General features: G+C 38.5%; 1 protein-coding gene across 16 annotated transcripts in view; it reads right to left on the bottom strand.

Moving 5' to 3' along the window:
* Window positions 1-17,362, bottom strand: part of NCOR1 (nuclear receptor corepressor 1) — a 158,723-nt gene that overhangs the window by 124,117 nt on the left and 17,244 nt on the right. For all 16 annotated transcript variants that reach the window (XM_042967734.1, XM_042967733.1, XM_042967735.1 and 13 more), the window contains exons 2-3: window positions 11,959-12,136; window positions 2,270-2,403 (exon numbers count right to left, since the gene is read on the bottom strand). In XM_042967734.1, the coding sequence (XP_042823668.1) occupies window positions 2,270-2,403; window positions 11,959-12,066 (242 nt within the window). In that variant the 5' untranslated portion in view covers window positions 12,067-12,136. The remainder of the gene's footprint in view (window positions 1-2,269; window positions 2,404-11,958; window positions 12,137-17,362) is intronic.

Raw genomic sequence — 17,362 nt, 5'->3', positions numbered from 1 at the left:
GTTTTCAGTCTAAGACTGTCCGCCTGTCGCTTTTATTCTTAAACTTGAGTGGTACATAATATTCTTGGATCTCATTTCTTTTCCTCCGAACTTTGTAGCTACTGCTCCCCTATCTTCTATCCTGTAGTTGCTTGAAGCCAGACTTGTTCTTCCCTGTCAAGGATTTCTTTTGCTTCCTGAATTCCTGATTCTTTTACTTACCCTTGAACCGTGATAAATGACCCAAGTTCTGTCCTGATACTGATCATTCTGTGTAATTATCCTTGGAGCAAAATATGCCCTATCCATCTACAGAGTTCTTCCTTCACTTTAAAGTTATCAATTATTACTTCCTTTCCTTGACAGGTTTTCCACCTCAGAAACACACATTCTCATGAAATTTTGGATGGTTTGAATTTATCAACTGCTTTATAATTGCTTTAATTCTATTCTTTTCTTCTGCATCCACTCTGATTGTCTCTGGACTTTCTCACATGACAAAGGTCTAACTTTTAGCCACAGCTGTTTTATTCCTTGCTTTTTTATATTTTATATACTGAATTTATAATGGCGGGCCTGGGGGAGCTGGAATGTCCAATCTTTCATTTTATCTAATTGGGTTGTCTTGTACTGTTGTCAAATATCTTCTTTTTAAAAGGTTTTAAGTTCGCCTACAGTGTACAGCACTTAGGGGGCAATTTCTTCATTGTTTTGTCTTCTTACACACCGGGCGCTTTGTTTTTGACACTCTGTATTGCCTTCTTTAATTTTCTCTTCCAGGAATACCTTTGCCCTGTCCATGGCTTCATTACCCTCCTGCTTAGGGATGTCACATGCAGCCCTACCCAGACTTTGTCTTCGCTATAAAATGGTATGCGTGCCTTTTCCTTGCTCATCCACTTTGCTTGGCATTTGTCTGCAGACAGGGGACTGGCGTTGGCTTTCTACATGCTTTTCTATAGCTGAGGGAATAGGGAAATGGGGCAAAGGAGAAGAAAACTTGGTTGGGGCTATGTTGCCTTTCTCGAGGATCCTGGCCCGCCCTACAAGCCAGATGCGTAAACCAGTCCTGAGGGCTTCAGCTCATCACTTTGGAAAATGGCACACCGTGCCCGCCCCTCCTGCGAGATGGCGCAAGAGGGGTTCCCAAGCAAACAGTTCACTACCACTACACCCTAACTATTCACATTTTCTCAAATTAGGGAGTATTTCCGAGAAATCTTAGGATTTTATTGACCCTCCTTCTTTCTTCAACACTGCTTCTTTGAGAGGAGAAGTAGGAACTAGGTGCAAGATTCCTCTAATTCCTTCCTTAAATGCCATTTTCCCAAGTTTATGGCAGTGGCTGTATGCCTTTCCTGCTTTATACAGGGTGGGTTCTAGCCACTTTTCGAAAAGCTATTTTTATGTATTTGCTAGATATGACGGAGGAGAGCGGTCTGAATTCCCTCCACAACCTTCACCAAGGAACGTATTTTATAACAATTTTAAACACAGCCAAATAATTTCACTCCTTTTATCATCTTAAAACCTAAACAGTAAACATATCTTTATAATAGGAAATCAGGTTCTTTACAAAATTGCTAAAACAAGAAAGGCAGAAAGGCAATTTAATAAAAAGTAGTTATTATACTTTAGATTAAGAGTGAAAATGGCACAAGAGAGCAGAGATGGTAAGGGACACTGCGGAAGTGAGAGCCTTCCGTGAACAGGCCAACATCACCTGATCCCAGACTATCCTTTGAGGACAATCTCATTACTAGTCTCATTATTACAGGTGAGAAAACTAAGGCTTAAAGAATCTAAATCAGGAATTTGCAACCCTCGTTGCAAATGAGAATGACCTGGGAAACTCTAGACCCACACGAACGCCTGGGCCCAATCCCAGGAACGGATTTAATAATTCTGAGATGGGGCGTGGGCATCAAGTTTAAAAACCAAGGTGCTTCTAAAATGCCGCCGAAACCGAAAACACCAGTTTACACATATGGCCAAGGCCATAAGCTGACCAGAATGCAAACCTAGTCCACCAGACTTCCCACTACACAGCACCAACTGTGAACTCTGGAAACAAGTTTGAGGAGTTTTTTTTTTTTAACTGTTATGATAACTACTCCAAAAGATCATCAGATATAAAAGAGCCCAATATATAAATAAGTGACCACTCGCAGCTTGGTTAATAAAATTATCGAGGAAAAGTAACGTTAAATTTAATGGCACACTTATGAAGTGAGTATACACACACCACAGAAGGTGCATCCTAGATGGAAACACAAAAGAACCCCATTACCTGTCAGAACCTGGGTGAAATTCTGAGAGCAAGGAAGGTCGTCTGCGAAGCTGCTGTTGCTGCTGCTGCTGCAAGAGCTGTGACGCCTGGCTGACTTCAAGGTGAGAAGAACGATAATCAGGGACTGCAAATTCCTAATAGGGAAATAATCATAAGTTAATTATTAGCCAAAAATTGAAAAGCATCGTGAAATTAAACCAAGTATCAATCAATACACAGAGGCAGTGACGGGCTGCTAAGTGTGGAAAGAAGCAGCAATGATGATTTCAGTCCTTCACTGATCTAATTTTTCCTCTTAAACCTAACCATCAACATTTTAACCGAGTATCGTTCAGAAGAATTCAAAATGAAATTTTGTGTTCAGTCTACATTTCCCTCATTCTACTGGAACATGCATTATAAGTAACTCCCACTCCAGATTACTCAAATAGTAAGATCTCAAACTCATGTGCTCAATATGAAATCTTAAAAATCATTCCAAATTAAATTCAAAATCAGTAAGCTAGCAGGGCCACAAAAGCCATTCGGTTAAATCCATGAAAATTTACAAACGAAGAGACCTGAGTCCAGAGATTCAATCTGCTAGGTAAGAGTAACACTCTCCATCATTCTAGGTGGGTGCTTTTATGTTTATTTTCCTACTTTTGACTCTTTGTTGAAAAAACAAAACCTTCTTTTCAAAAGTAGTCCATTAATGCTAACAATCATAAACAGGCATTTATACCCAGAAATGCCAAATAACCCAGGAATTCCACTCCTAGGTATATACACAAGGTATATGTCCATACACAAAACTTTGTACACAAATTTTCAAAGTAGTGTTATTCACAATAGCCGAAAACCAGAAGGAATCCAAATGCCCAGTGACTCATGAATGGATCAACAAAATGTGGTATATCTATACTGTGGGATATTATTCAATCATAAAAAAGACTGAAGTACTAACGATATACGCTACAACCTAGATGAACCTAGAAAACATAATACTATGTTAAATACAAACAGACATAAAAGGGCACATATTTTGTGATTCTGTTTATATAAAATGTCTGTAAGAAACAAATCAATAGAGACAGAAAGTAGATTAGTGGTTGCCAGGGGATGGAGGGAAGGGGGGAATTGGGATTAACTACTATGAGGTATAGGTTTCATTTCATTCCAAGTTCTGGAATTAGGTAACAGTAATGGATGCCCAACATTTGTGAATATACTAAAAGATATTATATACTTTAAAATGGTTTTATGTTATATGAATTATATGTCAACAAAAATTTTTAATCATAAACATAAAATTGAGCTGCCCATACTGAAACATGGAATAAATAAGAGGCCTAGAGCCCTTTGCTATAAACAGATAATAGTAAAACATAATTCATACAGTCTAAGAAAAAATATCGGATACAAAGTTGAAAACATAACCAAGAAACACTATAAACACTGAAAAAAAGTCAAAGCCACTTAAAAAAAAAAAAAGCACCAGGGCATCTGGGTGGCTCGGTCAGTTAAGCACCTGACTTCGGCTCAGGTCATGATCTCATGGTTCATTAGTTCGAGCCCTGAACTATGCTGTCAGCAAAGAGCCTGCTTCAGATCCTCTGTCTGTCTGTCTGTCTCTCTCTCTCTCTCTCTCTCTCTCTCTCTGCCCCTCTCCCACTTAATACCCACGCAATCTCTCTCAAAAATAAACATTTAAAAAAAATAAAAAATTTAAAAAGAACCAAAACTCACTCAGAAAAGAATTTACAAAGAAATAGATAAAAGACTGAGTACAAGTACAAAACACACGAAAGTATAAATGATATCCTCAAATAGCAATCAAAGAAATTAAAAGGTTGATCAGTAGAATTAATAGAACAGGTGAAGAGCAAATTAAAGTGAAGACAGAACAGAGAAATTCTCTCAGACAACAGTGAAGCATATATAGATATAGCATATAAAGATATAGAAATTAGAGAAGTTAAAAATGGCAGCTAGAGTAAAAAGCTCAACATTCAGTATCTACCGGTGAGAGGCAATATTCTAGGAAATAATAGGACAGCATTTCTCAGAAGTTAAAAAGACAAAGCCTTTGGATTAAAAAGGGCTTAAGAGAAAAGCTGGACATATTCTAAAAATTAATCCATCACACTGGATGGACACATCAAAAATTTCAGAAAAGTGAGAATAAAGAGAAAATTTTACTAGATATCATAAGGTCCTTAAAAAAAGGTTTCCTACAAAGTAACAAGGATCATAATAAAAACAGGTTTCTCATCAGCAACACTGTATAGAAGGAAACAGACAAACAACATATTCCAAGTTCAAAGGAAAATAACTCAGAACCTACAAATTCAATAACCACACCCTCTCAAATTTTAGGACTACAAACTTTTCAGAATTCAAGAACTCGGAAAATTTACCAACCACAGCCTCTCTCTGAAAGAATTTCTAAAGGATGTATCCAGCAGGACAAAGTAAGAGTAAGGAGTAAACTAAAACAGTGCACTTGGATTCCAGCTATGAGCAGGTTACTGTCCAGAATTACATTCCCATAGTAAACAGCCAAAAAAGTGGGCAAAATACAGTGACTATTCTCAGACATCAGAAAACAGACTGCACAGGACTCAATCTCTGAGAAAAATCACACAAATGAGGTTAAGTCCTACAGTACTCCAGACTTTTCTGCCTAAAGGCAATTTCCAAATTGTGTCCCTGGGAAGGGAACCCAAACAGTGTTCTGTAATCTTGTTCACTGAAGAAGCAACCATACTAGTTTGGTAAAGCCATGTGGACAGGATTTCTGGAGACTTTCTATGAGAAGACAGTTAAACAGAGAAAGACTTCCTGAAATGTGAATCTGGGTCCTCCTAAGTCTTTGGATGAATTCCAATCTGTAAAGGCACAGGGGAGAACATAGACCAGTCTCAAACAACTCTGGTTGTTCTTAGAATAAACAGGAGAAACTATAAAACACACACTTCCCAGAGCACACGTGGGGCCAGAACTCATTCGAGTTTCCTCCAGCCAAAGGGAAGAAACTTCAATGAACACATGAAATGATCACTAGATATCCCAGGACGAGTAAGACCTAGAATAAAGACTACTCTCGACTTGCCCTTAAAGAGTTTAAAAATAAACTTCAAAAAGTAATTTAACTGGACACCAGAAGGCATTCAACTTTCTTTAAAGGAATACAACAAAAGCCACTCATAAAGTGTATACACTTCACAATGTTCATATTCCATTCAAAAATGAAAAATCCAATGTCTGTAACAAAAATCTCATTGGATGAAATTAACGCTTAGCTGGAACCCCAGAAGAAGAAGGAAAAAAAAAAAAAAAACCACTGAACATGAAGTCATCATAAAACTAAGCAAACTGATATAAATAAATAAATAAATAAATAAATAAATAAATAAAATAAAATAAAATAAAATAAAATAAAATAAAATAAAATGAATAGAGGTCCAGTGACCTGTAGGATAATACAAAACACAAGTCATTTGTGTTTCAGAACAAAACTAGGGGGAAAGTACACAAAAAAAAATGTATCTGAAGAAATAATGGCTGAAAACTGCCAAATTTTATGAAAATTATAAATCCACAGAAGCATGAAGTTCAGTGAATGTCAATACTTGTATATAAAGATAAGAATGACCAAAGGTCAGAAAACCACATAAGCCAGAACACAACAAATGGCATCTATTAAAGTGCTAAAAGAAAATAACGGTCAGGGTGCCTGGCTCAGTCGGTTAAGCATCTGACTTCAGCTCAGGCCATGATCTCACAACTCAGGAGTTGGAGCCCCGCATGGGGCTCTCTGCTCTCAGCGCGGAGCCTGCCTTGGATCCTCTGTCTCCCTCTCTCTCTGTCCTTCCCTCACTGGCACTCTGTCTCTCTCAAAAATAAATAAACATTAAGAAAAAGAAAAGAGGGGCACCTGGGTGGCTCAGTTGGTTAAACGTCCAACTTTGGCTCAGGTCACGATCTCACAGTTTGTGAGTTCAAGCCCCACGTTGCACTCTATGCTGACAGCTCAGAGCCTGGAGCCTGCTTCAGATTCTGCGTCTCCCTCTCTCTCTGCCCCTCCCCTGCTCACATTCTGTCTCTCCCTCTCAAAAATAAATATTAAAAAAAAAATTTTTTTTAACAAAAGAAAAAAAAACAGAACTGTCAACTTAGAATTCTGTATCCAGTAAAAATATTCTTTAAAAATAAAGTTGAGGGACACCTGGATGGCTCAGTCAGTTGAGCTTCAGACTCTACTCCTGATTTCCACTGAGGTTATGATCACAGGGTCGTGGGATCAAGCCCTGTGGCAGACTCCGTGCTGAGCATGGAGACTGTCTAACATTTTCTTTCTCTCCCCCTGCCCTCCTCCCCCATTCACACACACTCATGCTCTCTAAAAAAATTAAAATAAAATAAAATAAATAAAACTGAAATAAACTTTTTCAAATAAATAAAAGTTGAGAGTTCACTGCCAAAAGACACGCGCTAAGAGAAATGACCTTCTTTAGACAAAAAGAAAATAGCATCAAAAGGAAACTGAATATATACAAAGAAGTGAAAGATGCCAGAAATGTTATATATGTGGGCAGTTAGAGAAGGAACAAAATAATGAGGAGAAATCAAGAAAATAGAAAAAAAAAAAAAAAACAGTAAAAATGGATGAAACCAAAGTTAGTTATTCTCAGAAAAGAATCGATTAAATTGAGAAACCTCAAGGATAGACTAATAAAGAAAAAAAAGTAGGGAAAAATACTTATCAACATGAGGAATGACATCACAACAGATCTCAAAGACACTGAAAAGATAACAGGAATATTATGACATCTTAATATAATTGAATATATTGAACAACAAAACTTACCCAAACTGACTCAACAAAAAATAAAGCATGTGAATTATAACTATTAAAGAAATTGAATGCATAATTTCAATTCTCCCCACAAAGAAAATTCTAGGCCCTGATGACTTCGGTGATAAATTCTATCAAATTTCTTAGGAAGAAAAAATACTAATCCTAAGAAAATACAGGGAGAGGGAACACTTCCCAAGCTTTTCATTGAAGTATAATCAGCATATAATGTTATGTTGGTTTCAGGTGCACACATATTGATTTGACAATTCTAGACATTACCCAATCAATGCTCCCCAAGATAAGTGTAGCTACCAGCTGCTAACAACATCCCTAATGGTGAAAGACTGAGTGCCTTCCTCTTAAGATCAGAAATAAGTCAAGGATATTTACTCTCACCTCTTCTATTCAACACTGTACTAGCAATTAAAGCCAGTATAATAAGAAAGAAAGAGAAAAGCATCCAAAGGTACAAGCAAAACTGTCTACTCTCAGATTACAGGATCATCTACATAGTAAATCTTATGAAATCTATTAAAAAGCAGCTAGAAGTAACAAGTAAGGTTGCAGGATACAGGGTCAAATATACATGGTAGCAATGAACTGAAAACTAAATTCAAAAAAGCAATATATTTACAAATGCATCAAAAGTATGAAATATTTAGGAACAAATGTGACAACAGATGTACATGACCTATGCACTGAAAACTACAAAACATTACCGAGAAAAATTAATGAAGACCTAAATAGATGGAGAATTATATCATGTTCATGGACCAGAAAAATCAAAGTGGTTGAGATGTCAGTTCTCTCCCCAATTTATCTCTAGACTCAATACAAATCTAATCAAAACCCTAGAGGGGTGCCTGGGTGGCTCATTCGGTAAAACATCCGACTCTTGGTTTCAGCTCAGGTCATGATCTCCCGGCTCGTGAGTTTGATCCCTGCAGTGGACTCTGGAGCGGCCAGCAAGGAGCCTGCATGGGATTCTCTATCTCCCTCTTTCTCTGCCTCCCCCCTACTTGCTCAACCTCTCTCAAAATAAATAAATAAACTTAAAAAAAAATTTTAAAACAGAAAACCCAGCAAGCGTTTCTGTAGAAACTCGCAAGGTGCTTCGAAAATGTACGCTCTCAAAATAAATAAACTAAAAAAAAAGAAAAAATCCACTAAAATGTGTACAGAGGGGCACCAGGGTGGCTCAATCGGTTAAGCCTCCAACTCTTGATCTCAGCTTAGGTCACGATGTCCTGGTTTGTGAGTCTGAGCCCTGAGTCAGGCTCTGCGCTGACGGCACGGAGCCTGCTTGGGATTTTCTCTCCCTCTCTGCCCCTCCCCCAATTATGTGCAAGCACACACATGTGCGCTCTCTCTCTCTCTCTCTCTCTCTCAACATAAATAAACATTTCAAAAATAAAAAATAAAAATTAATAAAATTTATATAGAAATGGCAAGAATTAAAATATTCAGAACAGTAATTCAGAAAAGAATCACTATTCAATTTCAACTTTACTAAAGTTATAATAATCAAGACGGTGTGAAGAGCTTTATTAAAAGACGACATGTTGGGGGCACCTGGGTGGCTCAACTGGTTAAGCCTCCAACTCTTGATCTCAGGTCAGGTCATGACCTCATGGTTCAAAACTTCAAGCCCCACATCAGGCTCTGTGCTGACAATACAGAGCCTGCTGAAGATTCTCTCTCTCCCTCTCTCTGTCTCTCCCCTGCTCTTTCTCTCTCAAAAAATAATAAACATTAAGGAAAAAAAAAAAAAGACATGTTTGTTTACACAGAAAATCACATAGGTGTGAGATAAAGATACACAAAATACATCAACAGTACAGAGAGACCAGAAATACACTTGCACGTATATGATCAACTGATTTTCAATGAAAGTGCCAAAACCATTCAGAGGAGTAAGAAGAAACTTGTTGTTTTTTTTTTAAAGTTTATTTATTTATTTTGAGAGACAGACAGAGAGTGCATGCAAGTAGGGGAGGGAGGGAGGGGGGGGAGGGAGGGAGGGGGGGAGGGAGGGAGAGAGAGAGAGAATCTCAGGCAGGCAGGCTCTGCCTGTCAGCTCAGAGCCAACTCCAGGCTCCATCTCAGGAATGGTGAGATCGTGACCTGAGCCAAAATCAAGAGTTGGACCGAATGAGCCACCCAGGCGCCCCAAGAAAAATCTTTTCAACAAATGGTTTCTAGAACAAGCGAATATCTATATGCAAAACAAGAACCTCAACCATTACCTCACACCATAAACAAAATTTAATTCAAAATAGGTGACAGACTATGTAAAACAGGAGTATAAAAACTTAAGAGGAGAAAACCTTAGTGATCTGGAGTTTGGCAAAATTCTTAAATGTAACACTTAAAAAGCAAGAAATATTAAAGACAAAAATTAATAAATTGGACTTGATAAAAATTATAAAGATAAGCTGTCCAACAATACTGTTACGAAAATAAGGCAATACTTTATATAATCTAGATAAAACACAAAGATACATGTTTTCTAAATAATTTTATTTATAATAGCCAAAACTGGAATAGGTAACTAGATAAACAAATTGTGATATATCCATAGGCAGCAATAAACAGAAATTAACTACTCAGATGCACCAGAACTTGAAGAAATCTCAAAAACATTATGGGAAGCAAAAGAAGCCACAGATAAAAGAGTTCATGTAAAATTCAAAACAAATATAATCTGTTATGACAAAAAGCAGAACAGTGGTTTCCTAGGAGCTGAGTTTGTGGAAAGTACAGGAGAAGGACTAATCTGGATGGGGCACATGGGAAACTTTATGGGGTGACAGAAATACATCTTCACTTTAGTGGTGGTTTTATGGGTGTATGAATCTGTCAAAATGTATACATATAAGAAAATTGTATTATGTATCAATTAAACCTTAAAGTTGATTTAAAAAAATAAAAACAGGGGCGCCTGGGTGGCTCAGTCGGTTAAGCATCCGACTTCGGCTCAGGTCATGATCTCACAGATCATGAGTTCAAGCCCTGCGTCGGGCTCTGTGCTGACAGCCTGGAGCCTGGAGACTGTTTCAGATTCTGTCTCCCTCACTCTCTGCCCCTCCCCCACTCATACTCTGTCTTTCTCTGTCTCAAAAAATAAGCATTAAAAAAAAAAAATTTTTTTGTAATAAAAACAAAAAAGCAGCAAACTAGGAAATCAGTATTCAGACAAAGACTATGGGTTGAGGGAAAACAATGCAACCAAAATTCAATACCCAATGAGGATTAAAACTCTCAATCTAGCAATAGAAAGCAACTTCTTTAACTGAAAAAGGACATCTACAGGGGCACCTGCGTGGTTCAGTCAGTTGAGTGTCCAACTCTTGATTTCAGCTCAAGTCATAATCTCACCATTTGTGGAACAGAGCCTCATATTGGGCTCTGAGCTGACAGTGTGGAGTCTGCTTGGGATTCTCCCTCCCCCTCTCTCTGCCCTTACCCCGCTCATGCGGAAGCTCTCCCTCTCTCTCAAAATGAATACATTAAAAAAAAAAATGTTTTAAGGGCATCTACAAAAATATGCAACTAACATACTTAATATTTAAAAAGTGAGAGGCACCTGGGTGGCTCAGTTGGTTAAGCGGCCGACTTCAGCTCAGGTCATGATCTCACAGCTCTTGAGTTTGAATCCCACATCGAGCTCTATGCTGACAGCTTGGAACCTAGAGCCTACTTAGGATTCTGTGTCTCCCTCTCTCTGCCCCTCCCCCGCTTGTGTGCTCACGCTCTCTCTCTCTCTTAAAATAAGTAAACTTTAAAAAAAAGACTGCTTGAAAAAATATATATATATTTATCAAATTAAATATGTTTATAAATAAATATATTGATTGATTGATTTGAAGGAGAGAGCTAATCCCAAGCTGGCTCCGTGCTAACAGTGAGATCGTGACCTGAGCCGAAATCAAGAGTTGGATGCTTAACCAACTGAGCCACACCCAGGCACCCCAAATTTGCTTTTCCTCTGAGATGACCATTTCACCCCTTCCCTTCCTCTTTTTCTTCAACCCTTACGTTCCTGTCCCAGCCTGCTCTGAGCTAATAATTTCTTCTCATATTTTATTTTTCACAAGTGAATCAGCATGCAAACTCTTTCATCTTCCTACCGTCAGCCTCTCAAGAAGGTGCAGGCCCTATCCTGGCCATCGCTCAAGAGATGCCAAGTTATCTGGCCAGCTTAATACTAAACCAGAACGTGTAGCGATAAAATAGGGTTTCTTAACCTGGAAACCCTAAACAACTGATATTTTTCTAACAACAACTCCTACAAACGAAAACAAAGACATGGGGGGGGGGGGGGGCGCGCCTGGATGGCTCACTCAGGTAAGCATCTGACTCCAGCTCAGGTCACGATCTCTCAGTTCATGAGTTTGAGCCCTGCATCCAGCTCTGTGCTGACAGCTCAGAGCCTGGAGCCTGCTTCCGATTCTGTCTCCCTCTCTCTTTGCCCCTCCCCCATTCACACTCTGTCTGTCTGTCTGTCTGTCTCTCTCTCTCTCTCTCAAAAACTAAATAAACATAAAAAAAATTTTTTTTAAAAAAAAGAAAAAAGAAAACAAAAGACATGGTCACTAGCTGCAATCTGGCATAAAGCCAGACTAAGACAAAGATAATCCCCAACCTTGGGTTCCTCATCTTTGAGAACGGTTCTTGCCATTTAAAATATACAGTTATAACAATCGCATTTGGTTTCTGACCAACAAATGCATTAAACAGGAAAAGGAAAGAAAGCGCCAGCGGGCGCGCGCACGCACACACACACACACACACACACACCCGCGCACGCCTCTACTTAGGCAAGTACATAGTAGTTGATCCTTACCTGCTGGTGACGCGTGCTGGGAAACGTGTACTGAACAGAGTGAGGAGGATAACGACTTTGTTCTGTGCTGAATGCTCCTTGGTTGGGAGGATAACCTGAACTTGACATTATCAGTAAAGAAGTCCTCACCAGGCTGTGAGATCAAGTCCAACAAACAATCATGTTTCTAGGAAACCACCTAAACAAGACGGGAAAAAATAGAATTGATAAGAACTAAAGCACCAGGTGTACTTCTAATAAATTATAACTATAGCTATATAAATAAAACCACAATTACCAGTAAAAGCTTTCTCTCATGTATTTACTTAATATAATAGAAATTATTGAGGTTTGAAAAACATTAGTGGGTCTTTTCCTGTACACTTAAAAAAGCATTAATATATCACAAATAATAATATCAGTAGCTATATAAAGTAATACGATGTATATAAAATCTCAGCATGGAACCTGGCACATTGCAAATGCTCATTACATGTCCTTTTTTTTTTTTTTTTGATAAATGAGAATCAAATGTTATATATTATAGACACAAAAACCTATGGTTGTAAATGTTGGGGTTGTGAAAAGTCAATTGTTAAAAAGATTCAAGATTATTTCCAAGGTAAGCATTGGTGCAGAGGAAATATTGTCTTTATTAAATAATTCCGCCCGCAAAACAGCCTAAGACAACAGTGAGGATGAGAAAGTATTCAAGGAAGAACACAGTGAACTTATCACTTCCAGGAAAACAACTGCCAGCATTTATGAAAATTGGGATTTTGGAAAAACTTGTACTTGCTTCCGTGAGCTTGACGGCTTCCCCACATTTAAAGACTTTTCTGGCAAGACTGGTGGTGATAGTAACAAGTGTGGGCTTTTGAGATGTTACATAATAAAATAGGTCAACATTTGAAATGTCTATATAACTCAATGAATCAATATTTTCCAAATGACCAATATAGAATGTGACTAAATTATTCATGAGTGCAATATTTATTTAAAGTGCAAGACATTTTACTACAAATAAAGTACAAGACAACCCAATAAATGTTTAACGTGATAGAATATGAAAAGTTCATTGATTTGGCTTCAGATTCTACACAGCAATGAACCTTTAAAAAAAAACTGTCACTTATCTGGTTTGGGTATGGTATCAAAGAGTATCTACAATTATCTAAAAAGGATATTAAGGGGTGCCTGGGTGGCTCAGTTGGTTAAGAGTCTGACTCTTGATTTCTCAGGTCATGGTCTCACAGATCGTGAGTTTGAACCCCACATCGAGCATGCTGCTGTCAGCGTGGGCTTGCTTGGATCCTCTGTCCCCCTCTCTCTGCCTCTCCCCTGCTTGTGCACTTGTACGCTCTCTCGCTCTCTCTCTCTCGCTCTCTCTCTCCTCTCTCAAAACTCAGCATTAAAAAAAATAAAATAAAAAGGCTATTAAAATCCCCTCTCTTCCCAAATACTGCATGAGATTAGCTTTTCTTTATAAACTTCAATCAAAACAATATTGCAAGACTTAATGCAGAGCAGATACGAGAATAAAACTATCTTTTTAAGCCAGACATCAGAGGTTTGCAAAAATGTAAAACAATGCCACTCTTCTTATCAAATTTTGTTTTTATTCCAGAAAACAGTTACTTATCATAAAAATGTTATTTATCTAGGGGCGCCTGGGTGGCTCAGTTGGTTAAGCCTCCGACTTCGGCTCCGGTCATGATCTCATGGTTCATGGGTTCAAGCCCCGCATGGGCTCTCTGCTGAAAGCTCAGAGCCTGGAGCCTGCTTCAGATTCTGTGTCTCCCTCTCTCTCTGCCCCTCCCTGTTCACGCTCTGTCTCTCTGTCTCTCAAAAATAAATAAATGTAAAAAAAAAAAAAAATTTAATGTTACTTATCTTAGCATATGGTGAGTTTATAGTATTTTTACATGAACTAGTATCTTTAAAATGGCCATTTTAATATCTAATATGGTAAATATCAACATATATAACCCACAGAAGCAAAAGCTATTTGGAGTCCTAAGTTAACTTTAAGAGTATAAAGGAGTCTTGAGATCAAAAAGTTTGACGACCACTCACCTAGAGAATTAAATCATCTTTAGATTGACTAGCATTAGTGACCTAGAGTGGCCAGCCACACCCAGATCCATGCATACACTGCCTCTAGAGACTTTGAACCTGGTTAATGTGAGATTTTGACACCATGTTTATATCAAGTGAACTCCCCTAGTGGACAAGGGATGTACCAATTAGATCCCTCTCCAAGAATGTGGAATTGAGAATGTCAGCTGCAGGGAACTGAGTTGCAAAGTGGCCAGAGTAGGAGTCAAGGTGAGCCAAAGCATGTGCCAGAGAAGTTAGGGAGGGAGCAGAGAAGGCCAGTCTCAACAAAGACTAGAGTAGATTTGCAGAGACAAGAGAGCCAAGAGACCTTGCAGGCCCTGGAGACACAGTAGCAATTGCCTTGGCTCCTGACTCTTTCTTTGCTCCAGGGTCAGTCCCCATAAGAAAGTATTGTACATCTTTCCTTTGCCCTTAAACTACCTACATGGTCTTACATAAGGCCTCCTTTACTTAATATAGATGGGAGTAGGTTTTTATTGCTTAGAATTGCCAGAGCTCAAGTTAAGTCCGAAAATAACTATACAAACCTTGGGAAAAACCCAAATGTCATGTCCATCCATCAAATGATGAATGGACGAATAAAATCAGGTATATCCATACCAGGGAACATTAATCCACCAAGAAAAGAATCAACTACTGTAACACACTCTAACTTGGACCAACCCTGAAAACATCATGCTAAGTAAAAGAAGCCAATCATAAAAGTCCACACTTTGTGTGATTCCTTTCAGACTGGAGTCCAGAACAGACAAATCTATATGACAGAAAGCAGATTAATGGCTGCTTAGGGATGGCAGGACGGGGACAGAGGGATAGCAAGTGATGGGCAAGGTGCATGGGATTTCTTTTGTTTTTACTGCAGGAGAATATACATAAAATGTACCATTCTGGCCATTTTTAAGTGTACGACTGCGTAGCATCGTGTACATTCACACTGTTGTACAACTCTCACCGCCACCCGTCTCCAGAACTGTTTCATCTTCCCCAACTGAAACTCTACATCCATTAAACACCAGCTCCCCATTTCTCCTCCCCTCAGTCCCTGGCAACCACGCTTCTAGTTTCTGTCTCCAGGACTTCCACTACTCTAGGAACCTCATGTCAGTGGAATCAAACAGCATCTGTCCTTCCATGACTGGACAATTTCACTTAGCACAATGTCTCCAAGGTTTATCCATGTGGTAGCATATATCAAAATTAACTACATTTTTAAGGCTGAATAATATACGACTGTATTGGGAGTTTCTTTTTGAGGTGATAAAAATGTCCTAAAATCGACTGTATCATATCTCTAAATACACCAAAAAACACTGAATCGTATACTTTAAATGGATGAATTGCATGGTACACAAATTTTTATCTTAACAAAGTTGTTTTGAAAAAACCACCAAGCCAAAAACAAACAAAACTACACAAAGCAACCACGAAAAATAAAAATGATTGTGCGGGGAAAAAAAAAAAAAATGATTGTGCGGGGTGGGGGGGGCGCACATGGGCAGCTCAGTCGGTTACATCTGACTCTTGATTTTGGCTCAGGTCATGATCTCATGGTTCATGGGATCAAGCCCCGCATCAGGCTCTGCGCTGGCAGTGCAGGGCCTGCTTGGGATTCTCTCTCTCCCTCTCTCTCTCTCTCTGCCCCTCCCCTGTTCACTTGCTCTCTCAAAATAAATAAATAATTTTTTTAAAAAGTGATTGTGCAGGGGCGCCTGGCTGGCTCAGTCAGAAGAGTATGCAACTCTTGATCTCCAGGTCATGAACTCGAGCCCCACATTGGGTAGAGAGATTTAAAAAAAAAAAAACAAAACAAAACAAAACCTTTAAAAAAAAAATTTTTTTTTTTAACGTTTATTTATTTTTGAGACAGAGAGAGACAGAGCATGAACAGGGGAGGATCAGAGAGAGGGAGACAAAGAATCCGAAACAGGCTCCAGGCTCTGAGCTGTCAGCACAGAGTCCGACGCGGGGCTCGAACTCACGGACAGCGAGATCATGACCTGAGCCAACGTCGGATGCTTAACCGACCGAGCCACCCAGGCGCCCCAAAAATGTTTTTTTAATAAAAGAAAAATGATACTATAGCAGTCCAAATTAACATGCCACATTTCACAGATTCTAATAACCACATGTGTCCACATCTTAAGAACTCTAAAGTCAGGGCACCTGGGTGGCTCAGTCAATTAAGCATCTAACTCTTGATTTCGGCTCAAGTCATGATCTTACAGTTTATGAATTCAAGACCCACTTTCAGGGCAGAGCCTGCTTGGGATTCTCTGTCTCCCTCTCTCTTTGCCCCTCCCTGTTTGTACTCTCTCTCAAAAATAAACATAAAAAAAAAACAACTTTAAACTCAATATGCATCCTACAATCAATGGCATTATATGATCTAATTAGCAGCACTTTTTCTTTAATCTTCGAGGTAAATAACATACACAAAGACATCTTTTTAATGAGATACAGTATTAGAGAGTTACTGCAGCCAGTAAGTCTTCGGTTTCTGCCTAAATTTTCCCCTGGAGACTTCACATCACAGAAATTACTATTTGCTTATTTTCATTTTAATCTGTTCATCAACTCTTAGGATAAAGAAAAAAAGTTAAGGACACTAATATTATAGTGATTTACAATCTAAGGCCCTTTAAAAACCAGGTAACATTTACAGTACTTTCAAAAAGCCTTAAAGAAATACATATATAAAGACAGAGAAGGACATCCTTAGCACAACCCCAAAAGCACAAACAAGAAGACAGGTATCTTAGCCTTATAAAATATATTTTTTTATTTTTCTGTACAGTAAAGACACCTTAAAACAAACTACGAACTAGAAAAAATAAAACAGCAAAATTCTGATGTAACAAATATATATATTTCTTACAAATCAATAAGAAAAAAATGATCACAATGGAAATATAAGACATGACAGAAATATGGGATTAACAAAGGAAAAAATTAATGAAGTCAACTTCATCAATAATCACAGAAAAATAAAATCATTCTTTCCACAGAAATTGGCAAAATATTACAAATAACACCTCTTTTGGTACAAGTTTGAAGAAGAAGAAAGCACTCTTTTAGACACTACTGGTGTGTTAGTAAAATGGGTACAAATTGCTCTCTAAAGAAGAAAGAAGGAAATATACATGATAAGCCTTGAAAGTACACATATCCTCAGGGCACCTGAATGGCTCAGTCAGTTAAGTGTCTGGCTCTTGACTTTGGTTCAGGTCATGATTTCACAGTTCAGGAGCTGAAGCCCTGCATCAGGCTGGGCATCTCTCTCTCCCCGCCCCCCGCTCTTCCCCAC

Source organism: Panthera tigris, chromosome E1 (assembly GCF_018350195.1).
Source record: "Panthera tigris isolate Pti1 chromosome E1, P.tigris_Pti1_mat1.1, whole genome shotgun sequence".
Classification (NCBI taxonomy): Eukaryota; Metazoa; Chordata; class Mammalia; order Carnivora; family Felidae; genus Panthera; species Panthera tigris.
The sequence above is the reverse complement of the archived record's forward strand: the minus strand, read 5'-3'. Positions and strand labels throughout refer to the sequence as shown.